The 17,810-nt window shown below is 44.0% G+C and overlaps 2 protein-coding genes across 5 annotated transcripts in view; one reads left to right on the plus strand and one right to left on the minus strand.

Moving 5' to 3' along the window:
- The window catches only part of ANKRD27 (ankyrin repeat domain 27), a 48,925-nt gene extending 39,901 nt beyond the window's left edge, over positions 1-9,024 (plus strand). For 3 of the 4 annotated variants that reach the window (XM_004439788.3, XM_014794860.2, XM_087421857.1), the window contains 7 exons: positions 2,611-2,808; positions 3,871-3,990; positions 4,090-4,251; positions 5,371-5,482; positions 6,303-6,381; positions 6,574-6,646; positions 7,682-9,024. In XM_004439788.3, coding sequence (XP_004439845.1) covers positions 2,611-2,808; positions 3,871-3,990; positions 4,090-4,251; positions 5,371-5,482; positions 6,303-6,381; positions 6,574-6,646; positions 7,682-7,915 — 978 coding nt within the window. In that variant the 3' untranslated portion in view covers positions 7,916-9,024. The other variant, XM_087421856.1, reaches the window with a different exon arrangement.
- Positions 9,025-11,403: 2,379 nt separating this feature from the next.
- PDCD5 (programmed cell death 5) lies at positions 11,404-17,534 on the minus strand. The gene is made up of 6 exons (XM_087421858.1): positions 17,352-17,534; positions 16,465-16,502; positions 13,999-14,060; positions 13,087-13,178; positions 12,066-12,137; positions 11,404-11,596 (listed from the first exon to the last, which is right to left on the minus strand). Exons 1-6 carry the CDS (start codon positions 17,415-17,417, stop codon positions 11,549-11,551), a joined length of 378 nt encoding a protein of 125 aa, XP_087277984.1. The 5' UTR covers positions 17,418-17,534; the 3' UTR covers positions 11,404-11,548.
- Positions 17,535-17,810: the final 276 nt, after the last annotated feature.

Genomic DNA, 17,810 nt, shown 5'->3' on the forward strand with positions numbered 1-17,810 from the left:
CTGTTCTTTGAAAACCTCTTTTCTTTTTCTCTTTTTCTAATTTCTCAAAAAGAAACAAAATGAAATGTCTTCATGTCTGTGATTAAATTAAAACTCTCCCTTTAAGCCCATCCTTTTCTTTTTTTTTTTTAAAGATTTTATTTATTTATTTTCTTCCCCCCAAAGCCCAGTAGATAGTTGTATGTCATAACCGCACATCCTTGTAGTTGCTGTACGTGGGACGTGGCCTCAGCATGGCCAGAGAAGCGGTGCGTCGGTGCGCGCCCGGGATCCGAACCCGGGCTGCCAGCAGCAGAGCGCGCGCACTTAACCACTAAGCCACGGGGCCGGCCCTAGAAGCCCATCCTTTTCTAGCTCACTGGTGTATTTAGAGGTTTTTTTTGTGTGTGTGTGAGGAAGATTAGCCCTGAGCTAACATCCGATGCCAATCCTCCTCTTTTTGCTGAGGAAAATTGGCCCTGTTCTTCCTCTACTTTATATGGGATGCCACCACAGCAGGCTTGACAAGCGGTGCGTTCGTGCGTGCCCAGGATCTGAACCTGTGAACCCCGGGCCACCAAAGCAGAGCACGCGCACTTAACCACTGCGCCACCGGGCTGGCTCCTAGAGTTTGTTTCTTTAAATCTTTATTGAAGTACAATTTACATACTTTAAAGTGTAGAATTTGGTGAGTTTGTACAGAGGCATAAACCCACGAAGCCATCACCACAGTCACGACGTGGAACGTCTGCATCACCTCCAGGAGCTTCCTTGTGCTGCTTTGGAGCTCTTGCCTTCCTCCCTCTGTCCCTGTCCCAGGCAGCCGCTGTTCTGCCTTCTCTTGGCACTTTCTAGAGTTTTATGTGAATGGAACCACACAGTACACACTCTTGAGTCTGGCTTCCTTCACTCAGCAGAATGTTTTTGAGATCCACGTGGATCAGTAATTCATTTCTTTTTACTGCTGGGTGGTATTTTGTTGAATATACCGTGATTGGTTTTTCTAATCACCTGTTGATGGGCAGTGGCGTAGTTTCCTGTTTTTGGCTTTGTGAAGAAAGCTGCTGTGAACATTTGTGGACGAGTCTTTGTATAAATGTATGTTTACTTGGGTAAATACCTAGGGCTGTAATTGCTGGATTATACAGTAAGTATACATCTAACTTGATGAGACACTGCCGGCTTCCCCGAGTGCTTGGAGCATTTCCGTTCCCACGGGCCGTGTGAGAGGTCTGAGTGCCCCACAGCCTCTTGACTTTAGCCATTTTGGCTTTAATTTTGGCCATTCTGGTAAGTGTGCAATGGTATTTCATTGTGTTTTTTTCTCCCTACTTCTTCATGTGTTTATTTTTGATTTTTGAGGTAAATCACTCTTAATTTAAAATATAGTTTTTCTAAGAGATAACATTTTTAATTATCAAAAAGCGAACTAGAGAATTAAAGTTTTAGTCCTTGATCAGTCACATAAAACATTGACATATTAATTTCACTATCAAAATGTGTGATTCAACATCACAATTTAATGTTTGTTTTTAGTTATATCGTTTATGTCAGTTTTATTTGCCATTTTAATGACTGATTATTCTTATATTGGCATGATTGATTTTAAAACTACTGTGAATAATAAGGTAGTTTCATGATAAAAATGAAAGTGAACTATGGAGATAAGTAGCAAACAGTTTGATGCGGCCATGAACACGTGGCCGTGTGACCACCAGCACCATCAAAACGCAGGATGTCTGCATCGTCCCGATAGTTTCTCCTGCCCCTGTGTAGTTAACCCCTGGCAACCACCCATCTGTGTTCTGACGCTTTGCTTTTGTCATTCCTGATTTTGATCTGCACTTCCCTGATAACTAAAGATGTTATTTTATGTGCTCTGTGACCGACCATTCCTCTGGCCTCCTTTTATGAAAAGTCTTTTCAAATATTTTTTTTCAAATCTTTTGCTGATTTAAAAAAAAAAATTGGATTGTCTAATTGAGTTATCAGAGTTTTTTGTATTTTGACATTCTGGTTGGTACAAGTCCTTTGCCAGAGACACATATTGCAAACATTTTCTCCCTTTCTGTGACTTGCCTTTTCATTTTCGTAATTGTTTCTTTCAAAGAGCAAACATTTAAAATTTTTATTAAGTCCAGTTTATCAAACTGTTCTTTTATGGTTTTCGCATCTTGTGTCTTATCTAAGAAATCTTTGCTTATCCCAGTGTTGCAGATTTTCTCCTGTGTTTGCTTCAAGAGGTTTACATTTGTAGCTTTTACAGGTTTTTGAGGTCTGTGATACATTCTTAATTTCTGTGTTTGGTGTGAGATGAGGGTTGATGTGCAGTTTTCCGTATGTGGGTATTCAGTTGTTCCATCTGTTGAACAGACTTTCTGTTCCCACTTGAATTGCCTTGGCGTAAAGGGTATCATTTTAGGGGGCTTGCTTTCTTGAAAACGGAAGTTAATCCTTTGGTATATCACACCTTTCTAAAGTAGTAGGAATTCACCTGGGGACAGCCTGATTCTGGATCCCACTGCGATCCCAGATTTTGCACAGGGGCTGTGGGGGGTATATGGCTTCGATTTCTTCAGCCTGGTTTCTTAAATACTATTGACATTTCTGTCTCCATTTTGCACTTACTAGAAGCTGGCAAAGATTCCTGCCAGTGGGCTTGGTGTAAATGTGACCAACCAGGAGGGCTCCTCCCCACTGCACGTTGCTGCCCTGCACGGTCGGGCAGAGCTCGTCCCCCTCCTGTTGAAGCATGGTGCCAGTCCGGGTGCCAGAAACGTGAACCAAGCCGTCCCACTCCACCTGGCCTGCCAGAAGGGCCACTTCCAGGTATGGGTTCTGTCTCTTGGGCAGCGTGTGCAGGGTGCTTGCTTTGGTTAGAACCTCCTTTGGTGGGAATTCTGCCGAGGGGCAGGGTTGGCAGCTGGCCCAGTGGATGGCACAGGTCCTTTCTCTCAGCCCTGAGATTCTGTGATGCAGGACCGCTCAGCAACACAACACAGAACTCTGGTGCTTCTGGGGGTGGGGCCATCCCCTCTTCCACTCCAGTGCACACCTGGGTGGCACAGAGGCTGTCATCCTGATTCTGACCCCACCAGGAGCCGTCTCTGGTGCTCGAGTGTTAGTCGTCGAGGGCTCTACCCACGTCTTAGCACCTTTACATTCCTCTTGGTCTGTGCCAAACAGTTTAGTACTTTATAAAGTGGACTGTGGCCCTATAGAGGAGGTTCAAGAGATAATTGTGGAATGATTGACTTTTTTTTTTTTTAATTTTATTTATTTATTTTTCCCTCAAAGCCCCAGTAGATAGTTGTATGTCACAGCTGCACATCCTTCTAGTTGTTGTACGTGGGACGCGGCCTCAGCATGGCCTGAGAAGCAGTACATTGGTGCGTGCCCGGGATCCGAACCCGGGCCACCAGCAGCCGAGCGTGCACACTTAACCGCTAAGCCATGGGGCCGGCCCTAATTGACTTTTTTTAAATCACATTTCTTTTTGAAAATTATCTATTTTTTAAAATTTTCCCTTATTAGTTCTGCTGTGAGCTTTGAGACAGGAACCATATTTCAAGTCTTCCGTCTCTCTCATAACACCTAGCAGAGTGCTTCAAGCGTCAGTCCCCTAATCTGTAACACTGGAGTCGTAACTCCAGCTCTCCATGGGACAGATCTAATGATGAAATGAAACGCAGGGCCCAGGACTTGTCTGGCACGGAGCAGACCCTCAGCAAATGTTAATCCGCCCCTTCAGTTGGTCTGCTTTCTCCCGAGGAGCAGACGTGTCTAAAGAGCCTTCTAAGTGAACTTAGAGAAATGTCAAAAGAATATCAAGTTAGAGGATTTCTCCCTGCCAATTTTAATTAAGGTTGAAATTTTTCTGCTCTGGCCTAGGTGGTGAAGTATTTATTAGATTCTAATGCAAAACCCAATAAAAAGGATATAAGTGGAAACACACCCCTCATTTACGCCTGTTCCAGTGGCCACCACGAAGTCGCGGCACTGTTGCTGCAGGTAAGGCCCACAGCCCAGGAGCTGCTGACCCGAGTCCGTGATGGGCGTTTCGTCCCCTGGGTGCTGCGTTGCTATTGACTGTACTGTTCCTCCTTCCAGCACGGGGCCTCCCTTAACGTTTCTAACAACAAGGGCAACACGGCGCTGCACGAGGCTGTGATCGAGAAGCACGTCTTGGTGGTGGAGCTGCTTCTGCTTCACGGAGCATCGGTTCAGGTGTTGAACAAGAGGCAGTGCACGGCCTTAGACTGTGCTGAGCGGGTGAGTGGGAGCGCTTAGGAGTGGAGGGCATCCCAAGGCCCTCACAGCTCCCTCTGGATTCCCTGTATTTAAGGCAGATCTGAAATAGCAAGAGCTGGACCTTTGAGTCGTTATGCCGGGCTGACGTGGTGTGCCGGCAGTCAGCCGGTGTGGCTCAATACCTGGTCCTTGGTTGCCTGGCAGAGGGGGCTTGCTCCGGGAGCCGGTGTTTCAGGGGTCGCTTTCAAGGGCTGAGCAGAGGTGCTCCCCCAAGTGCGGGTGTCAGCGCCCTGGTCTGGCCCTCTGACTTGCAATCAGGGCCTCACAGGAAGCAGCAGGCTGAGTTCCGTTCACCCTCCCTGCCTGCGGTGGGGTGCACCTGTGGTCTCTGTTCGCCCTCTCTGCCTGCAGTGGGGTGCACCTGTGGTCTCTGTTCGCCCTCCCTGCCTGCGGTGGGGTGCACCTGTGGTCTCTGTTCGCCCTCCCTGCCTGCGGTGGGGTACACCTGAGGTCTCAGCACAATGGAGAAAGGTCGTTCAGTTGGTGGCTTTGAAAGTCCTTCAGTTCTGTAGGGAGAATCGTGAATTTACCCCTCTCCCCACTGCTGTTCATGTTTGCCATGGAGAAGTGGGGAGGAAGTCTTCTGAGGAGAAGGTAGCTCTTTACTGTTCCTGTGTTCATGATGAATATCTAGTTTTCTACTCTGGGTAGACAACTGGTAGGCTGTTAAATGACACTACTGTCATGTTAGAGTCACCATAAATCTGGCCTACTCATAGGCTTATTAATTTTCAGTGACATTTCTTAACAGAATTGAAATATTTTAAACTTTCAACTTAGCACTGTCTCAAATGATAATGATGAATGTCTTTTATTGAGTACTTCCTATGCACCAGGCCCTCCATAACCTCATGGTAACTCTACGATAATAGATCCTGTTATTGTCAGCCCGGCTGCAGAGCAGTCCAATTCCCGGCCCAGAGTACCCAGGAGAGGGCAGGGCCAGGCTGTCCTAACCACTAGGCTTTATGGCTTCCAAGTGTTGTGTGTAATTACTTCTTAGCTTTTGTGCCAGCCACATCAATAGTGACAGATCAAAAACAGGCAATTACCTGTTACCTTTTCCCTTTCAAATTGTAGAATTCAAAAATAATGGAATTACTTCAGGTCGTACCAAGCTGTGTGGCCACGTTAGATGATGATGGCAAAACAGACCACCAGGAATACGTTACTGTTAAGATCAGGAAAAAATGTAAGAACTTACATCCTTTCTGTAATTTTCAACTTGGGTTTATTTGGAAGTTCATGAGTAGGTGCTGGTTTCATTTAATTGTAGATGTGAAATGTAATTGTAATCATGACTGTGGGTGGAATGTAGGCACCAAAGAAATGTATGTGACATCCTAATTCATCAGCTTTTTTTGACACTGGTTTTCTGGTTGATGTGATGCTTCCTGAGGAAGTCAGGTGGAGACTCTCAGCGTGACCTTGAAGGTTCGGGCCTCCCTCACCAACTGGAGAGGAGGACCAACCTTGGGTAGTTTCTTTCATGCCTCATGTTCCAAAGCCAGGCCATTTTCTAAGCATTTCCTGGACATCCGGGGTAAAACGGACCTTTCAAGATTTTTTTTTTTAATTTGCAGGTGCGCAGAAGTTGATGGTAATTATAATGGCAGTTGCCAACCGGGTGGGGCTGAAGTATTTTCTTCTTTTTTTAAAAGTTGTTATAGTTTAGAGGAGGTCCTTGTTCTACTCATTTTTTTTTTTAAATTACGATATGAGTTTGCAATGCAGTGTGAACAAACCCACTCACATGCCTGGATAATCCTGAGGCTGTCTCACCGTAGTTGGCTGGGGAATATCAGTGTATTGAGGATTTATCTTTCTTTTTCATGGGGGTTCATACAGTAATAAATAGTTGTCTACGAATATGCTTCTTTAAGCAAATGCAGTGCTTAATTTTATAAATTTTGTTAAAGTAAGAAAATTGAGAGGTTGCGTCTATGCTGTAATTTGAAAACAATTCTTCAACTATTTTGGAAGTTTTCAGATGTTTATCCTTTCATCTACAGGGAACTCAAAAATGTATGATCTACCAGAAGAACCTTTTCCTAGGCAGTTTTACTGTGTCCCCTCAGTTGGTCAGTTTAAGTGAGTATCAACTTCGAGCTGATTTCTGTGCTTTCGAGCCTCCCTTGACCTCCAGCTGGAGTCGGATATGCAGCTTTTCTGAAAGGGCTGTAGACAAGCCTGCACTCCGCGAGCGCTGCCACCTCGTGGCCAGCCAGTGCCTTGCTATCCCCACTATCCCAAACGTTTATTTTAGTTTGCTTTGGGTTTCAGGGGAATGACTTCAAGGGAGATTATGGCCAGAGATAGAAGTGCCCCCAATCTTACTGAAGGTTCGTTGCATGAGGTGAGTTACTACACTGGCTTATAATCGTATTTTTTTAAAGCCTGGCTTTTCTAACCTAAACACATTGCTTATGTCATGATTCCCTTCACTGTAAGAGTTAATAATAATTAAAATGAGTTCTTTAGTGGGAGGGTCAAGTATAGACCTCATTTATTGTTATATTTAACAATACATTTCTGAGCTGAGAAAGTGAGGAAAAGTGGAAAATAGTTGTACACATGGAAAGACGCAATTCATGGTGTGTACACACACTGTGTGAACTGTCTCAAATGTCACTATCTAAGCAAATTCACTAATATGTGAACCACTTATGTAAGGAAGAAAACAAGTTTGTATATAGGTGGGTAAAAACTCCGAATGTGGTATAGAGTTGCTCATATAGACAGCGCTGTCGGTGGCCGTCTTCCTAAAGCACTCTCTAATCACTGTTATAAAAGAAGCCTGCTCTACGTTCTCAGGTGCCTCTTCTCAGAAACAGGACTTTTCTTATTGCTGCTTGACCTACGACTATTGATGAGAAATGGAATTCATAGCATGTATGGCATAGGCTTGTTGAAACAAATATACTGAAGTTCTAAATCTTTGTTTTAGAGCATTAAAGTGACTCTTGTAAACATGACTAATTTTGATTTCCTATTTCCTCTTTCATGACTTTGCTCATAGACCTGCTGTTGGGTGGGAAACCCACCAACTCTGAAATCTGCCTGGGTTCAGCTTTTCCCTTGCTAGCTGTGGGACTCCAGGCAGGTTGCTTGACTTTGCTCAACCTGTTTCCTCAGCTGTAAAATGGGCGCAACAATAGCACACACGTTAGAGTTGTAAAGATTAAATGTGCAAACGTGAAGCATTTGCGTTTTGTCTGACATTTGGAGTACACACATCCTACTATGCCCACAGGGATGGCAGAGTGGAAATTATGCCCGGAAGCACTGAGCACAGGGACACGTATAAGCACTCAAGGGTGGCTGTTAACGTGTGGCAGTGGTTTAAAGCACAGTGCAAACGTGAACTGTTTGAATTGTACCCTTTCTTCAGCCAGGGAGGCAAAGAGTCACACGGGAACAGGATAACCTGCCAGACCAGAGCAGATCTCAGACTGCTGACAAAGGAGGTGGTGAGCAGCCCCAGAGGCCTGGACTGAAACAGACTGCTCCTGGGAACAGGCGAATGCTCCGCAGACACACTGTCGACGATGCAGTTGTAGCCAAGGGCCCAGAGACTGCTGGCAGCCCTGCTACTCCCCACGAGGCTAGTATTTCCCAGTCTTAACAGGAATAAGGAATTGTTAAATTCGCTGCCAAGCAGTGAGTCCTCAACAAGAAGATGCTGGGCATGAAGACAGCTTAGAACTAAATGTACTTTGGCTTGAGAGAGAAGCAGGTTCCTGAAAGCTTTTCTGTGGCTAAGGGGAAGAATGCAACAACAAAAAACTACTACCATCTCTTTCCTCTTCAAAGTTAATAAATACACTTGGAATGGACAAAAATTCCAGTGGTGTCCAGATCCTTAAGACTGGGGTGTATGTTTCCTGAAGTATTAGGGTTCCCTGGTTAGAGTGAGAGGTTTCATCACCAGATTCTGACCTCCTCCTACTGATAGGTGCTAAACCTCTGTGATGTGTGTAAATTAGCAAACCACAAGCTGAAAGAATTCCTCCATCTGGGATAAGCTGGAGAGAGCAGCAGTTCAGGTTTCATGTTTCCGTGGAGGCTGGGCAGGAATGCCACATTTGCATGAAGAAAACGGGACCTGGAAAATGTTCCTTTGCAAAGCAACATTTGAACCCAAAGATGCCTAAATGCCATTCTGATGTTCATTTTAGTGAAAAGGACACTGTATAACCTGTTCTACATTATGTATGTGGGACAAGTTTGGTATAATTTTTCTTCCAACAGAGTACAGATATTTGATCACCGCACATACGCACTTGCAGCAGCGTCTCTAGAAACATCCCTTTCCGTTAAGAACCTCCCTTAAATGTCACACCTGACGGATGGTTACTGAACTAGAGAGTAGATTTGGCACATCTTAGTCTTTTGATTCAGATTCAAAACTTACAGCACAAACCAGGTCAAAGTTACTTTAAGTTAGAATTTATTGCCATTCATTCCTTTTTATAAACTTCTACAGATTACACTTATTTTTTTATGTTATTAATTGGTCTCGGAGCTGCAAACATGGGTTTACCTTGAGTACATTTTCAAAGACCTTTGTAATAGGGAAATGGTTTTGTGCATGTTCTTGGAAATAACTTGTGTATTATAGAAGGGAGGGGCTGATTATTTTTCTACAAAGTAATTTATGATTTCTAATTTTCTAATGTGCCTTGGATATGTGCCAAATGATGGAAAAGAAACAGTAAACTTTATGATTCTTGAGTGTGTCATGGTACGCTTTTTTAATTCATGTTTTGCTGTGGAGATGATATATGGGTTTCTCAGCCTCTGCTATAAACGTGCGCTTTGTGTATGGAAAAATCTTCCCCAATTGGGTGGACATACATTTTATTTTTCAGTTGTAGATGTGTGACTGAAACATGTAAACTGGATTATTGGGAGCAGATTATTATCCATCTGCCTGACTACGGCTGACTTGAGGCATGGTGCCTAGGGCCCACAAAAATGTTTTCATTTCTTTTAAACTCAGAACAAAAAATGAATATAATACAGCTTCTTAGCCCAAACAGGAAATGAACACTGTTGCTTTGCGAATTTCTTTGTTCTGATTTATTTTTTCTCCTTTACCCCACTTTTAAACTAAATAACCTTATCGACTTAAGTTGCTGTGGTTCTCTACCATCCTAATTAAGAAACCATAGCCTATACAGTTTATCAGCACAGCCATTTCCAAGATGCAAATATATACATTTGATACCACTTAATTTTTTGGGTGGTGCAGTATAATTTTGAAAACTTTCACTTATACCCCTATTTAATTCTAACATTTGCCCTGGCTGGTAGAATTGTCAAATGAGGAAACAGGTTTAGAGAAATAAGGGGACCAATTTGCTTGAAATATCAGAACTGGGGCCAAAGCCCAACTGGCAGTGTCATCTGAATTGGCAGTTTCCAGTGCAGTGTGCCCTTCATCTAGAGATATAAATACCGTGAATGGGACTGTCCATCTTACCAGAGAAGTTTCTTCTTGAGCTATTCTGGTAATCAGCAGTGTGAGTCATCTGAAGTGATTACCTCGATTATTTTTAAACACCTGTGTTTTTCTCCAATTGCTTTCCCCGCTTAAAACTCAAAAATAAAAAAAATAATAAAGTAAAAAAAACCCCAAACTAAACTTGACTTGACAATTCAGAAACTGGTAATGCCCAAATTTCTATTTTGTGTGAGAGTGTTTTGAATTCAAAGTATTGTCAGTTCACTGAGTTAAATGAGAAAGTTTAGAGTAACCACTCCCCACTCCCTAGACCCAAATGTACACCACCCCCTTGTTGCCTTCAAGAACTTCTATCTCCCATACAGAACCACTTTCCATTCTCAAGTGGCTTTGAAGGACAGGATTTGACAATCTTGAAACACATTCACATCAGTAGGTGCCATTAGGACAGTGGTTATTCTGCCAGAGACAGCATGTAACAAAACGGGCTGAAACTGTCTCCTTTCCCTCCAGCATTTTTATGTAAATGAGTCCCAAAGCAAAATTTACCTGTAATTGGGTTTTTTTTAAAAATCCTTGACCGAATTTTACTTTTGACTATTTATTCTGTTCCTTTAAAAAATTCTGCATGTTTTTAACGTTCTGATGTTCTTACTCATTTGTTTTCTCAGGAATGCAAGACACTTATTTCAATACTGACTTCCTTCATTGACCACAGTTACAAATTGTAAGTCTCAAATATAGTAAAATCTCACATACAGTTTACATGTTTGTCAGCAGTGTGCTAGCTAACGCGGAGACTGCGACTGTAAACCTCATTTCCCGTCGCTGTGCTGCTGCTAATCCTGTCCCCCTCATTAACCTTATGACCGTCCTCCTAGCTGGGTCTCAGGACTGACATCTAGAGGGCACACGACACAGCTCACTGGAGAGAGAAGTTCATGACTTACACGTATGAGCAAAGGTTACTGTAACCTAGTGGGAGTGAAGCACAACATAAGATGACATTTGCTTAAGTTACCTGCAACTTGATCAGTGAAGAACCCAGGCTATTTCTACCCAAATGTTTAACTGCTAAACAATCTTAACTGGATTTTAATCATTAGAAGTCATTTCTCTTACAAACATGTTTATTATTGTTGAAGTATTATTACTAGTATGTCCCAGTTATTTTGGTAATATTTTTCAATTCAAGTACCACTCTATTATAGAGGTAGTTTTGGATAGGGGTAATAGTTGTTAGATAATTTAGTCTCACTGCTTTTGAAAAGCAGATTATAAGTGAAACTAAAGCTAGGAATTTTCTTACATTAAATATAAGTACTATCTGCAGGAAGAAAAATAGCTTACGTGCTTTCAGAGCCTATGTCTTGGAAATATGAGACGTTTAATACTGGAGCTGATTCAGCTTAGTCCATGGGTTTTACCTCCCATGACGTTACTGGACGCTGTTTTCCTCTTACTGAAGAGTGCTCGAGCAGCTTCTGTTTCTGCTAAGGCCATTTTCCCACCTAACACTAATGTGACAATTAGAAAGGGTATATTCATGCTGCTACACATGTAAAAGCTTTTGGTAGGAAAGGAACAAATTCAAAAAGCAGATCTTCTGTTCATTCAGCTATGGTACTAAAACAACTTTGCCCAAATTGTTTCATTTTGCATAACAAGTTTATTTTTTTAAAAGGCATATAGACAATAAACAAAGTAAACATCAATCAAATCTCAACTTCTCCCAAATATTATCTATCCTAGAATGGTTCCATTAAGTTCCAGTCTCTAAACATCTTAAATTCAATAATCGTCATCTTCATCAGAGTCCATTACTTTTCTTCTGCTGAACTAGGGGGAAAATTAAATGAGTGTCATAACATGTTTAATAAAGCATAACTCAATTTTCTGAGAAGAAAAATGTCTACATACTATATATTTTTGTCTGTCTTTGAAACAACTCTGTGTTCTAGATCTAAGGGGGGGAACGTCAAGAGACGAGCCTTAAAATTTACACCCCTCGAAGGGAATTGGGGGGTGGGCACAAGGGGTGAAGGAGTGCATTTATATGGTGACTGACAAATAATAATGTACAACTGGAATCCCACAATGTTATAAACTATTATGACATCAAAAAAACCCCTGCCAAATCAAAAAAAATCAGACCCCTCAATATATGCAGCCTTCCTCCCCAAACTTCCGTGTTACAAAATGAAAATGTCGATGGGCGGAAACCTGTTTTGATACAGTAGGTGTATATTCAACACTTATTTAAAATAGCAATCTTTTTCTTTTGCATTGTGCATCTGTAGAAACTTACTTTAACTGTTGTTTTCTTTTCTGTTTGCTGGCTTACTTTTTCAAGGATTTCTATTAAACCTTGTTCTGATACCTAGGATAACCAGAAAGAAAAACAGTACTTTTTTAAAACAAAGTGTTGCCCTCAACAGACCGAACTGTTTTAGTCTCTCAGGGGTATGGGATAGAGGTCAGTGGGGAAGGAGAGGTGGACAGGGGTTGAAACTACTGGTTATAACTACTGGTTTAGTTCCAAATAAAATCTGCTCTGCCAGTCCTCCTTTGAGGAGGGGAAAAAGTATCCATAAATTAGCTTCCTCAGAAAAATCCAAAGTTAACAGATAATTAAGAACACCTTTATCACCACTAGCAGCCAGTGACAACCACCTACACCACTGTGTTAAGTGTCAAGGACAGACACACACCGGCCTCTGTCCTTGAGACGCTTAAGTGCAGGAGATAAGTCACTCAAAAAAGACGGGCCAGTCGTCGTACCTTCCACACACGGGCTTAGGGTAAGGGGTTCAGGCCAGGACTGATCCCTGCAGGCTGTGGTGGCAGCAGAGGGCTGCCCAGTGCGGGTGGGGCTCTTCTGGATCTTGAAGGAAGGTCAGGCTTGCCAGAATATACCCATCACGGCATTATAGCAACACACATAACTGGGGCATCTTAGCACCTCCTCACTCGCAAAACATGCTTAACTTCTATCTACACGGGTAGTATTTTAATTGGTACTACTGACAAACCTTGTTTCCAGTGTAGAAGCAGTTTAAGCTAGCTGACGCTACAATCATTGGGTCACACAGACACCAAGAAGGTTCCATAGCAACGTCAGGACAAGACAGCAGCAGAGGACTTTAGGAAAGGCCATTAGTTATCTTTTAGGATAGTAGATACAACTACTCATTCTCTTGTTGAACAATCACTTCACTGAAATAGTCAACAAGAATTCTGTAACCGGAAGATGAAGCAGACTTTTGAAGATAAGTTTTGATAAAGTAGGTAACATTACGTAAAACTGCCTCAAGGCAGTCCAAGCTTACCTTCCCACTTAGTTGTCCATATCTTGCCATCTGTATAAGGTAATTCTCTACTGCTTTAGTTTTTTCAGGCTTTACAAGTGCTAAGTTACTTACTGAAAAGAAAAAAATACATATATACACATTAAAAGGAGTCAAAACTCAATGCACTTGTTATACCTTAAAACTATGCACCGACATTTCCAAAGCACTTCACGGACTTATTTTGTCTTGAGACTAGCGAGGTAGGCAGGGCAGATGGTACTGTTATCCCTCTTAACAATGAGGAAACTACAGTTCAGCGACATCAATCTCAAGGCCACACAGAAGTAGTGGCACAGCCAAGATTAAACTTGGGCCCTCAGATTCTAAGTCCTTGCTTTTCTTTTTCTTTACATATATGACTGCCCTCTGGAAAGCAGATTGATATATTACTACACATATATAATCATGGTGACGCATTTTAAAGCTGCCTCTTTAAGCTGGGCTTCAAGTTACAACACAGAAGACACTAGTTCATTCCGATTGGCTCATTTTGTTTCTCCATGGTTTTCTTTCCACATTTTATTATAAAAAGTGATGAGCATACATTAAAACAGAGACTACAATAAACCCCTAAGCCCCTATCACCCCACATCAACTACCAGCAACATTTTGTGATTGACTTAAGAGTTCTTTCCTATACATTTTACCTAATATGCACTTGAAGATCATCTCCTGGGTAAGAGAGAGCCGAGCTGGTACTTTTAATAATGATTTAAGTACATTTATTTAGGTTTATAAACTTCACACTTACAAATAATCTGTATCTCAAGTGTCTTTAGGTTACACAAATATTCAATCTGGAGACAGCAATAATTTCATAAATATCTCCCTATTCAACTAACTCAAGCCAATTTTATGGAAATAACTTAAAAGGAAACTGAAGATGCTTACACCGGGCCCGAGCTGACTGATCCAGAACTTGGGCTAAGATACTGTTTCTCATTTCTGCTTCCCTACAACAAAAACAGGTCAAGCAAAATTAGAACTAAGCTGTCAGCATTCCTACTGAACATACAAAATGTAACTCACTCAATACGTTTCTCAAGATGGAAGCCTGCAGTACATAAGACTGCACTAGAGTAGGTGCTGTGTGGATGGCAGCAGCTACAGTAAACCGAAGAGTCCACTCTTGCCCTCAAAGCCAGTTTTAGATTATGTGGGTGTAAACCCACCGGGTTGACAGGTAAAACTTTACATTTTCATAATTCAGGGTGGAGTTTCAGTTCAACCACATTTACCAGCATTTATTAAGTACCTAGTGTGAGAGGTGCCAGAAATTTGTAGTGAGATTTCAGGCAATTAGAAGGACCAAGTGATTAATCTGTGTAATCTTCTCAGAGATGAAGCAGCTGAGACCCAGGGAGGCTCTGTTAAGGGGACACAGATATCGTGGCCAAGCTAGAACCACATCCCATGTCTCAAGACTCTCAGTTCTATTTTTTGGATGGGGAGGGGAAGTGAAGTTATAACTCTGCAACTATCCTTGCATCTTCCTACCTATCCAAGTAGGAACTGGTTCATATTGATAGGACCGTGGTTTCAAACTTTTTTTTTAAGCAGCAGATAAATTTTTTTTTCAAATGAAGTCCTTCAAGGAACTTAATACACAACACAGACAGAAGCAGAGATTCTTTGGCTGAATGAGAGGGGAGCTGGAGCTGGCTGTGCTCACTAACCACCCCACCTGAGGAGCCCTAGGGCTCATGGAACATGGCTTGAAGCCTACTTCCACAGGCCATTCTTCATTGCTCCTGCGTACTTCAACCCTGCCATGAACTACTGTTACTACGTTCACTGAGTCTAAGATGCCATCGATTATAAGATGCAACCTAGTTTCATGTATCTCTAGGAATGAAAAAACACCCTAAATGAGGTGTTAATGGGAGACCCCCACTCAAGGCTGGGGCACGAAGAGCAACATCCTCAGTACAAGGTGAACAAGAAAGAAACGCTCCCTGCAGAAAGGGACAGCAAGAAAGCCTGCGTGCATCAACCTTGGCCCCACGTGGAGGAGGAAAAAAGCTCCTCTGAGAATGTGAACGTCAAGCTTCAGTCTCAGGGCGGCCTGGTGGTGCAAGCGGTTAAGTGCGTGCGCTCCGCTGTGGCTGCAGCGAACGGTGGCCCCGGGTTCGCCGGTTCGGATCGGATCCCCGGCGCGCACCGACGTACTGCTTGTTAAGCCATGCTGTGGCGGCATCCCATATAAAGTAGAGGAAGATGGGCACGGATATTAGCCCAGGGCCTGTCTTCCTCAGCAAAAAGAAGAGGATTGGCATCGGATGTTAGCTCAGGACTGGTCTTCCTCAAAAAAAAAATAAATAAATAAAATAAGCTTCAGTCTTGCAGGCTTGCTGTCTGAATTCACACTACAGGGGTGAAGAGACCGGGGAGCCCCAGCCAGAGAATTTAATTTTACGGTCTCAAGTTAGAAATGTACCCAAGTGATGGCAGAAGCAAAAGTAAATCCTGTCTAGAAGAATCCAGGGCAAGAGCGTGCAAGGAGACACACCCAATTTCAGATATGTTCATATGTGAAAAAATGTATACCTTAGAACCAATGAAATTTGTGTAGTAGTTTTATTTTCTTCTTAGCACTATCTCAGGTGCTTACCGTCTGTCTTCTCCCACTCACATAAGCCACATATGGGCAGGAACCTTCTCTGCCTTGCCTCTTTCTGTAGACCCAGCAATGCTCAGTGCCTGACCTACAGCTGGTGCTCAATCAATACTTGATGAATGAATGAGTTAAAGGTAGCGTGGTGGGGGAGGGGAAAAGGAGTTGTTGTTCAATAGGCATAGTTTCAGTTTTGCAAGATGAAAAAGTTCTAGAGATCTGTTGCACAACAAGAATATAGTTAACACAACTGAACTATACACTTAAAGATGGTTAAGATGGTAAATTTTATATTTTTAATCAATTAGAAAAACAGGTAGCATGATGGGGTAATCAGGTATCATTCAATTAACCTGCCAAGTGTGAGGTGCTCTGCCACGTGCTGGGCTAAAATAAAAAGTTAACAGTATTTATTGAGCACTTACTAGACGTGAGGCACTGTTTCCATGAAATCCTCAAAACGTGCGTATGAGATAGTCCTATTATTATGCTTATTGTAAGGTAATCACAGTTTAGCAGAGAAGCGAACATCAACCAGTAACTGCAATACAAGGCAGTGAGTGCTGAGGGGCTCCACACGTTTATTTCATTAACAAATTAATGACCAAGATACCCTAGCGATTTAAGGACAAATCGCAATGATGGGAAAAACTTTAAGATCCACACATCTATTAAAATAACCCAAGTAAAAAAACCGTTTGGTGAGAAAACCCTTCAGAAAAGGGCAGAGCTCCAGCCCATACCTGTGCTTTGCTTCCTGTTGTGCTGCATCGCTAGGATCCTGAAAAAATAATTTCATCTTTCAGTTGGGTAATTTCACCGAAGAAAAAAACAGGAACTATTCTATTGTGTTTCCATACTTAATTGGCTCCTACAGTGATAGAGACCAAATTATTACCAAATAAATAAAAGCGGGGCCTCACAGAAGTTAATGGGATAGTTTTCCACTTAACTACAATGTTTTGATAAGCTTCTCAAGTCACAATCTAATAGAGGGTTTTAGAATACGTTAGGGAGGGGAGCATCTGTACTAGGATACCGTATTTTAAAATAGAATAAATCTGGAAAATAAAATGTGCTTGGGTATGAACGCTGATGATTCAACCGCTCTTCCTTCGAGGCCATCCCGCTCGGTCCTAACCCGTCACTGCTCTTCTCTTTAGGGTGGAGTGTAGTCAGGACTCGGGCATTTTGTCTACGGGATTAGCAGTCAGCGTCTGGCTCCTCCCGGGGCTGCCAACCCGTTAAAGAGCGGATGCTCCCCCTGCACCCTCAGCGCCCGGCACACAGCAGACCCTCAAGAAACGCCGACCCCTTGGGTCAAAACAACTGAATTCCAGACAGTTCGGCTGGAACAGTAGTGGAAGCGGGCTAGATCCGAACGCTAAGGGTCCGGAGAGCCCGAGGGGCTGGGCATTCGGCTGCCGACCCCCGCCCGGCACAGGCCGGCGCCCGACCGCCCGTGGCGGCACGTGGTCGGCTGGCCGCCGCGCGCCCCCCGCGACCGGGGAGGGCCGGGGCCGCCGGGGGGTCCTCGGGCCGCGGCGCCCGGAGCCTCCGCCTGGGGCCGCGCCCTCCACCTCGGGCGAGGGCGGCGCCCGGCAGGGACAGGCCCGGCGGGCGCGCTCACCCCATGCTTGGCCTGCAGCTCCGCCAGCCTCTGCTTCCGCAGCGCCTCCAGCTCGTCCTCCGCCATGGTGCGGCCGTCCGGGTCCAGCGGCTCTCGGCGTCCAGCAGCCGCGCCCACGCTCCGGCCCGCTCCGGGGGATCTCCCGCAGCCCCTCCGCGCGCGGCCCTCCCCACTGCGCAGGCGCCCGCAGCGCCCAGGCGTCACCAATCCAGCCCGGAGCGGCGCCGCCCGCCGCCCGCCGCCCGCCGCAGCCAGGGCGCCGACAGAGGCCCGATTCCGCGATCTGGGGCCGTGAGGCGTGGGCGGAGCCTTCCAGACCGCGGCCCATGGCCCCGCCCCATCCGGAGCTGGGCGCCCGGGCGCCCGGGAGCTGGCACCTACTACAGGGGTGGGGCAAGATAGTAATCTAGAAGGAGGTCGTCCACGGGTGTAATAGTAATAGGTAAAATTTGCTGGTGG

Source organism: Ceratotherium simum, chromosome 33 (genome assembly GCF_057802395.1).
Source record: "Ceratotherium simum simum isolate JZ-2026a chromosome 33, ASM5780239v1, whole genome shotgun sequence".
NCBI lineage: Eukaryota > Metazoa > Chordata > Mammalia > Perissodactyla > Rhinocerotidae > Ceratotherium > Ceratotherium simum.